Consider the following 9384-nt stretch of genomic DNA (forward strand, 5'->3'; position numbering starts at 1 on the left):
AAGCTGGTTGAGAGAATGCCAAGAGTGTGCAAAGCTGTCATCAAGGCAAAGGGTGGCTATTTGAAGAATCTCAAACATATTTTGATTTGTTTAACACTTTTTTTGGTTACTACATGATTTAATGTGTTATTTCATAGTTTTGACGTCTTCACTATTAATCTACAATGTAGAAAATATTAAAAATAAAGAAAAACGCTTGAATGATTAGGTGTTCTAAAACTTTTGACCGGTAGTGTATTAGAGACGTCCATACAGTCCATAAATGTGATAAGCCCTCTGGGATAGCACATACATTGGACTTTGAAGGGAAAACACACTTACAAATGGGGGATGAAGAGAGACAAAAAAGAGAGTTGGAGAAAGCGGCAACAACAGAATAGAATAGATACTTTATTGTCCATTTTACAGACGTTTATCGATTTACTGTCACAATACCAAACCTGACACACCAACACACACCCACAATGTCCGGAGCAGCACAGCGTCAGCCACAGAGCAGCGCCGCCAGAGCATTTGTAGGGGTTAAGTACCTTGCTCAAGGGCACAACGGCAGAGAGCGACTGTGAAGAAAGAAGAGGGAGAGGCACTGCGCCAACGTCTACAAGAGCATGGTGGTTTTGGATGGAAGGCATCGGTTAAGAAGAGAGGGATGAAGGAGAGGAGGAGTAGAGGGAATTGAGGGTGGATTTGGCTTCATTCTGGTATCTCGTCTTGCGCTTGTTGTCCGTCCCTGAAGAGACCAGCTCAATAATAGAAATACACTGCAGGGGAGAAGATGAGACCATGTAAATATCACAGAGTAAACAGTTGTTTCCTACTTTGGACATCAGACTACTAGGCTACAGCAACACAAAATGACATGCGCATGTGTTTCACAAAACTGTCTATAAACATTTTTCCATGTGTTTTGTGTGAAAATCAAGTGAAGCAGACTTCGTCTGTAAGTGAAAATGTAGATATATATGGTACTTACAGAACACAACTCCAACACATATGACTCCTATGATTGCCATTATAATCATCATCTGAAAAAAACAATAGAAAGCCTTCGAATATCCTGAAATATCAACCTTCAGATATATAAAACCACTTCCATATTCTCTCTAACACATTTCAATATTAAACACATTTAATATCAAATTCTTAATCTCTTATTGTTTTTAATCTGGAGAGAGCTGAATCTAAAATCCATTCAACATTACTCTCTCATCATGATAGCTGTAACCTTGCTCTTTACATATACACTACCGTTCAAAAGTTTGGGGTCACTTAGAAATCTCCTTGTTTTTGAAAGAAAAGCAAATTTTTTGTCCTTTAAAATAACATAAAATTGATCCGAAATACAGTTTAAACATTGTTATTGTTGTAAATTACTATTGTTGCTGGAAACGGCAGATTTTTTTATGGAATATCTATATAGGCGAACAGAGGCCCATTATCAAATCAAATGTATTTATATAGCCCTTCGTACATCAGCTGATATCTCAAAGTGCTGTACAGAAACCCAGCCTAAAACCACAAACAGCAAGCAATGCAGGTGTAGAAGCACAGTGGCTAGGAAGAACTCCCTAGAAAGGCCAAAACCTAGGAAGAAACCTAGAGAGGAACCAGGCTATGAGGGGTGGCCAGTCCTCTTCAATCAGCAACCATCACCCAGCGCTGGTCTCGGTAATAGCCGTTGATGGATATCAGTTGAAATGTCCCACGCCTGGAGCTGAGTGACTGATTTCCTTATATGAGCTGTAACAGTAAAATCTTTGAGATTGTTGCATGTTGCATTTATATTTTTGTTCAGTGTATATTGCTTTCAGTTGTTTCTCTCCCATCGTTATTTACAATGTACAGTAGAAGCAAAAAGGGTTTTATAAATACATTTCATTGATAGATTGATAGATACCGATCATTAACAGATTAAACTGTCGTTCGTCACATAGGCTGGGATTCAAGCCAAGGCGCGCGTTATAAAACAGCACACTGGAAATGTCACGGATCCCTCTGGAACTTTCATTGCGCACACCTGGCCCCTATTCCCACTGATTGTATTTGTATATATGTGCCCTTTGTTCACCATGGTGCTGTCCATTATTGTTACCATGTCCGTTGGTCGTGTGAGTACCTGTGCTTTTTGACTTTCGTGCCCTTGTAGATTGCACAGATGATTACAGGTCCCGTTTGTGAATCATTGTGCGCTTGTGTTATTTATTCGAGGTATTTCGCGCTCTTTTCTTTGGGTTTCGACCATGTGTGTTGTATACTTGTATGTTTTGTCCTCATCCCCATGCCTTTATATGGCATGCTATAATTTGGGTAAAGAAAAAAAACAACTATTACGCATTCCTGCGCCTGTCTCCCGAATCATTCATACCAACGTGACAGGAAAGCCAACAATGCACCTTTTTTTAAAGGCAATTTCCCCAATATTCGCACCCTGTAAACGGATGCACATGTCGGTTCAAGAGTAAATTACCTTACAAAATACTGATCTATAACTCCCTTTTGAAATCCCAGCCATAGTATAAACAAATAGCACTAATGTGATACTGCTGCAGTACGTCACATGGATTACGTGCCAAGAGGGTGTAAGCATTACTATGACACTACTGCAAGCCAATGACCTAAACAGACACACCTGGGTGATGTAGTTTATGCCTGTATGGCAAAGAATGGTTCGATTTCAGAGAGTGAGGTTAGCCGTGATGAATATTATATTAGAGCCGGCTCTGTAGAGCATAAGAGAGGAAATAAATACAAATCAACTACGGGGCTGCAGATCAGATGACTGAGATTAGGAGAGAAACAAGTGGAGCGAGAGAGAGATATGGAGGGAGTGAGGGAGGAATAGAGGAAGTATTAGAGTGAGAGGAAGAGAGGGATGAGCTGAAGGGGTTACATCACGAGTTGAGCCACAGCTGGGTTTTTGGGTTTAATCTGGCATCACACTGTAATCCAGATTGGGATTTCTAACCCCTCCCCCTCCTCAACGGACACACATGATTGGACTGGCAACGGGACAGCCATCTGTGCTCAAAAGCAGAGGCGAGAGTGGGGTTTGGGGGTTGGCTAAGGGTTTATAAATTCATGCTGTGAGAAAGATGGATTGAAGGATAGTTGGATAGAAGGATCTACATTTTTTTATATAGCAAGGACTCTATTCAATCCACACCGCGGAAGTTCAGCGTGATTGAAATGTAAAGGAAATGTTCCTGCGTTAGCGGCTGCATTCGCGATGAATAACGTTGCAATTGTCGGCTCAATCGGAAATGACCTTCACATTTCTATTGCGCAATCTGTAACGCTTCAGCGATTCAGATTGAATAGAGCCTTAAGTGAGGTCACAGAAGAACAGAGCCAACAAAGGGCTAAAATGGTAGTTGAAAGTACGAAGAGTTATTCCTCCATGTACAGGGACATCATTGGTATAAATTGTCTGAGCACTGTGGAAATACCCCAACGCCTTGTCATAATATACAGCTAGTGTGTGACTGCCACGGTGTGGCGGCCTGCACTATGGAAGCCTAAGCATAAAACAGCAAACTCACGTGTGAAGGTTGTATTACAAATTATTCCTGCTTGTGTGAAGAGTTGCCTGAGACCTGAAGACTTGTGTTAGCCCCGTGAGCTAAAGCCTAGGCTTTCACTAAGAGGGTTAACGCAGACATGTGGTGTGTAGGAGAACCGGATTTGAACCCAGTCGGTTACATATACACACAGACAGACACACACGCAAACCTTGAGGTTTTTCCACCAGTACTTGTTCTTAAGCTTGGCAGCGCTGCTCTCAAACTGTGAGGCCCCGGCCTGCAAAGCATCGGCCCTGTCGTCCAGCTCCGACAGTCTCTGATCCCTCTCCAACACCTTGTCCACGTTCACACGCATGATGTCCACTACCTGTAGGGGACAGGAGTGGAATGGAGAGGACACTCAACATTGTATTCTTGTTCATGAAGAAACCTACAGGTAATTGCCAAAATAAAGGAAGGACCAACATAAAGTGTCTTAATAGGGCGTTGGGCCACCATGAGACAGAACGGCTTCAATGCACCTTGGAATAGATTCTACAAGTATCTGGAACTCTATTTGAAGGATGAGACACCATTTTCCCACGAGGAATTCCATCATTTGGTGTTTTGTTGATGGAAAACACTGTCTCAGGTGCCGCTCCAGAATCTCCCTTAAGTGTTCAATTGGGTTGAGAACTGATAACTGAGACGGCTGTGGCATATGGTTTACATCGTTTTCATGCTCATCCAACCATTCAATGACCACTCATACCCCGTGGATGGGGGCATTGCCATCCTGTGGGGGCGTAGTCAAGGTAACCAAAATATTAGCCTGCCCAGCAATTTTATAATTTTATGCATGACCATAAGCATGATGGGATTTTAATTGCTTAATTAACTCAGGAACCACACCTGTGTGTAAGCACCTGCTTTCAAATTACTTTGTATCCTTCACTTACTCAAGTGTTTCCATTATTTTGGCAGTTACCTATAGAACATCTGCAGTCGAGGCTAGCATTGCACCTAACAGTCGAGAAATCAATTCTTACTGAATAGAACTAATGTGAACTTTTAACTGCCAGTGTCACTAATGTACAGTAGACGGCGAGGAAGGGACAGAGTCGGCATTGCTCAATGAGAAGGTAATCAATCACGTCTTATCAGAATGTAAATATCAATGTCACTGAGAGTTGAGGACAGTCAGCATTAGTTACCCAATGGTCAAGGAATCAATTGACTGAGAAGAAATGATGTGAGCCTCCACTACAATTGTTGATGCCACAGGTGGTGAGAATTGTCAGCATTTCTGAATGAACGGTCAAGAAGTGAGTTATTTCAAAACTAGTGCACCAACATCCAACAAACAGGTGTGGCGTACAAACAATAGGAAAAATAAGAATACCTGCATAGCACACACTGGTTGAATGATCCGGTATTTCATTAGGAAAGTGTTTACCTCTATGGGCCCTCGTCATCCTCATTATGAGTGATTGGAAAGGATGTGTACACCTCATACAGATGACCAGAGAATATTCTGTGATCAAGGTTTATGCCCTTGTAAACTCTCACTGACTCATCCCTCTTTTCTTCGATCATTCTTCCTTTTACGGACCACTGCCTCCCACCCCCTTGCCCATCTCCTCCACTTAGGACCCCGTCCTCCCATCGTTCTTGAATTTGATTCTCTCAGGAACAATTGTCATCTTTCGTCACACAACAATAAAGAAAACGCAGTATCCTTCATCTCTTCTTTTCCCCTGGCTTTATCCTTTCATCCTCCCCTCTATTCATCCCCATCATTACTGTTTCATCCCACCTTCCACACGGTCTTTATAATTGTTCACTTCACACATGAGTATTCTGTACATTTTTGACCAATAAAGGTTGTTTACAGGACTGCCTAAATGAGTAATCGCGCTGACATATCAAAAGATCAACACTTCAAAAATGGTACTCTTCTTTGAGTCTTACCTCGTCCACCTGTGCCTGCGTCTGCTGCAGTCGTCGGTTACTGGTGAGGTTGGGGGCTGGGGCTGGGGGGCCCCCTTCTCCCTCAGGGGCCCCCGGGGTTCCTGCGTCTGTGGTCGACCTGTGTAGAGAGAGGCATTAACTTACTAACAACAACAACTGCCAAAACCGCACCAAAACTGGTAAGGAAAATGAATGATAAAAGTAAGTATTATGTATTATTTGTGTACCTGTTTGAAATGTTATTGCATTGTCAGGAGCTAGTAACATAAGCATTTCCCTGCACCCGCATAGACTTTGATTTGATTTTGATTTGATCTTGCTAAGCCATACAGCATAGTAAGTAGGCAATACTAGCAATGGTGTCTAAGTGAAGAATAACTTAACTGCTGAAATAGCCCTCTTCAAACACTAAGGACAAATAAGCACAAAGACTGAATGAATGCGAAATATATCGGCTATGGTAGAAAATGATACATGTGATGTTTAAACTAGAAAAGCCAATCATAGAGGCCTGTTCTCTCATCATGTCTGAGCCACATCCTGAGCAAACAACCACTCTGATTTGATTTGGTACAGAGTCTGTATTAGACAGGCTTGATTTCCACTAGCAAAATGGAGAGAGATTAGAGGGAAAAAAGCCGTGAAGGCTGCTCTTTTCAAAGATGGATGCATTTTGCTCCAGATTAACAAACCAGGCAAGGTGCTGTACACTAATTATTATACAAATTACAACAAAAACAACTAAAAATCATATATATATATATATATATATATATATATATAATTTTTTTAAAAATATTACAACAGCTAGCTTCATAAAGAAGATGGATGATGAATATTGACTGAGTCATTGTGAAGGAGTCATTCTACTATTGATATTGTGAGACTGAGAGACATGTAGCCTAATATTAATTTGCAATAGGCCTACTTTCTGTGGTATATTTTACGTTTGGGTAAACTATTCGAATCCTAAAATGAATATATAATAGCAATGAACTATTTCAACAGATGTTTAGTCTTAGCAGTAAAACAATCCATAATTGCAATTAGTTGACACAACAATACAATTACTCTAACATCCTTAAATAAGTATTCAAAACGCTGTAGTCTATGTCTCTATCGGAGACATATCATATACATTTAGCTGAACTAAAAAACACATTTACTCACATGTCGATGGTAGCTGCTTTATAATAATCCGCGGTCAAGGGGGAGTAGAGAGTGGGGGCACAAAAAAGACAGAGAGAGATACAGTATATTTGAGAAAGTAGTACTATCCACAGGCAAGGGAACGATTGTTTCAATATTCCGAAGAATTCCAGCCGGTTTCTGTCACTTTTGTCCAATTTCTTACAAACTCTCTGCGAGCCGACGCCTGTGGAAAATGTCGACGCGTCTTTGACGCACAACTCGCAGTCTGTACACAGCGGTAGATATAACCGGCCCAATCGATGGTTGTAAAAAAATATTCTGTATATTTTTATATGTATTATTTTTTTACAACCATATGCAGTACCAGTCAAACGTTTGGACACACCTACTTATTCAAGGGTTTTTATTTATTTTTACTATTTTCTACATTGTAGAATAATAGTGACCACATCATAAGAATGAAATAACACATATGGAATCATGTAGTAACCAAAAAAGCATTAAACAAAATATATTTTAGATTCTTCAAAGTTGCCATCATTTGCCTTGGTGACAGCTTTGCACACTCTTGAAATTCTCTCAACCAGCTTCATGAGGTAGTCACCTGGAATGCTTTACCAACAGACTTGAAGGAGTTCCCACATATGCTAAGCACTTGTTGGCTGCTTTTCCTTCATTCTGCGGTCCAACTCATCCCAAACCATCTCAATTGGGTTGAGGTTGGGTGATTGTGGAGGCCAGGTCAGCTGATGCTGCACTCTATCACTCCCCTTATTGGTCAAATAGCCCTTACACAGCCTGCAGGTGTGTTTTGGGTCACCATCAAAGCACCCCCACACCATCCTACCTCCTCCTTCATGCTTCACGGTGGGAACCACACATGCAGAGATCATCCGTTCACCTACTCTGTGTCTCACAAAGTCACGGCAGTTGGAACAAAAAATCTCAAATTTGGACTCGTCAGACAAAAGGACAGATTTCCACTGGTCTAATGTCCATTGCTCGTGTTTCTTGGCCCAAGCAAGTCTCTTCCTATTATTGGTGTCCTTTAGTAGTGGTTTCTTTGCAGCAATTCGACCATGAAGGTCAGATTCAAGCAGTCTCCTCTGAACAGTTGATGTTGAGATGTGTCTGTTACTTGAACTCTGTGAAGCATTTATTTGGGAGGTACAGTTAATTGCCCATTTCTGAGGATGGTAACGCTAATAAACTTATCCTCTGCAGTAGAGGTAACTCTGGGTCTTCCTTTCCTGTGGCGGTCCTCATGAGAGACAGTTTCATCACAGCGCTTGATGGTTTTTGCGACTGCACTTGAAGAAACTTTCAAAGTTCTTGAAACTTTCCGTATTGACTGACCTTCATGTCTTAAAGTAATGATGGACTGTCATTTCTCTTTGCTTATTTGAGCTGTCCTTGCCATATTATGGACTTGGTCTTTTATCAAATTGTATCTTCTGTATACCAACCCTACCTTGTCACAACACAACTGATTGGCTCAAACGCATTAAGAAGGAAAGAAATTCCACAAATTAACTTTTTAAGAAGGCACACCTGTTAACTGAAATGCATTCCAGGTGACTACCTCATGAAGCTGGTTGAGAAAATGCCAAGAGTGTGCAAAGCTGTCATCAAGGCAAAGGGTATCTATTTGAAGAATGTCAAATATAAAATATATTTTGATTTGTTTAACATTTTATTGATTACTACATGACTAATGTATCTATTTTACAACCATATATTTGTATATATTTTTTAAAAGTCAAAGTTTAGAGTCTATATTGTCGACTATTGCAAAAATATAGTGAACGGAAATGGAAGCGGAAACGTGCTGTCTCTCTCAGAAATGATAATTCCATTAAAAAAAACGACAGTTGCTCTGACTTGCCTTTGTGAACCTCTAGGGATAGCCTGCTGCTTTGTTTTGTTTTTCTCAGATCAACAACGCTTGAAAGTACGCCATGTCAGTGTCTAAGTAAATCCACTGCGAAACAGAAATGGAGCTCAACATAAAGTGTTTGTGGGTGTCTGTATCCGTGTGTCTACTGGCCGCTTCAAGCTCAACGCAGAAGCGAGAAATACAGTGTAGGCAGCAGATTGTGATGAAGTTGAGCGCAGCTGCTGCAGAGGCCACGTAGCAGACGTGCTTTCGAGCAATGTCTCCTCGGAGTCCACAAAGACTTCAAAGTTCACAATGCAACAGTTTTCCTTTCAGCCAGAGGGCACAAATGATTACTGGTACAGGGTTTAAATGCGCTGAACTGGTAAATGAATGTTTTTGCAATGGGCTTGTTCTCTGTTTTTAGGGTTGTTTTAGTGCTCACTCCTTGATTTGCTTTGGTGCTTCCTCCTTTTTTTACATAATTTCATTATTTTAGGAAAGTCCAAATGGAAAGCGAATGATAAAATCATTAGGGGGTATGCCCAAGGAAAACAAACTACAGCCATGGAAATGAATGGAAACAAATACAACTCCAGGGACCACCGTCTCCTTCAAGATATTTTATTTTGTACAGCACTTCCATTAATACATTGATTGTTTTCCTATTGTTTCCAGAAACCTGGAGGTTGTGATGTTACACAGATACATGGTATACACAGTCCCAGATCAATTATATTGGTCTCAACGGAGTACAAGTCTTCTTTTTGCAACCACTTAATCATTATAACGTCTCCATACAATGCTGCTGTTTGACAAATTCATATTTGTAAGTCACCTGCATTTCAATCATGTTGACCGACACACACTGAGTGTACAAAACAT

The 9384-nt window shown here is 40.8% G+C and overlaps 1 protein-coding gene across 1 annotated transcript; it reads right to left on the bottom strand.

Moving 5' to 3' along the window:
- Positions 1 to 258: 258 nt before the first annotated feature.
- On the bottom strand, positions 259 to 8875 carry LOC110489327 (vesicle-associated membrane protein 2). Its single transcript, XM_021562055.2, has 6 exons — positions 8509 to 8875; positions 6642 to 6654; positions 5472 to 5589; positions 3730 to 3888; positions 974 to 1025; positions 259 to 761 (listed from the first exon to the last, which is right to left on the bottom strand). Coding segments are annotated over exons 2-6 (348 nt in total). The 5' UTR covers positions 6644 to 6654; positions 8509 to 8875; the 3' UTR covers positions 259 to 744.
- Between the last annotated feature and the right edge of the window lie 509 nt (positions 8876 to 9384).

Source organism: Oncorhynchus mykiss, chromosome 32, assembly GCF_013265735.2.
Source record: "Oncorhynchus mykiss isolate Arlee chromosome 32, USDA_OmykA_1.1, whole genome shotgun sequence".
NCBI classification, from domain to species: domain Eukaryota; kingdom Metazoa; phylum Chordata; class Actinopteri; order Salmoniformes; family Salmonidae; genus Oncorhynchus; species Oncorhynchus mykiss.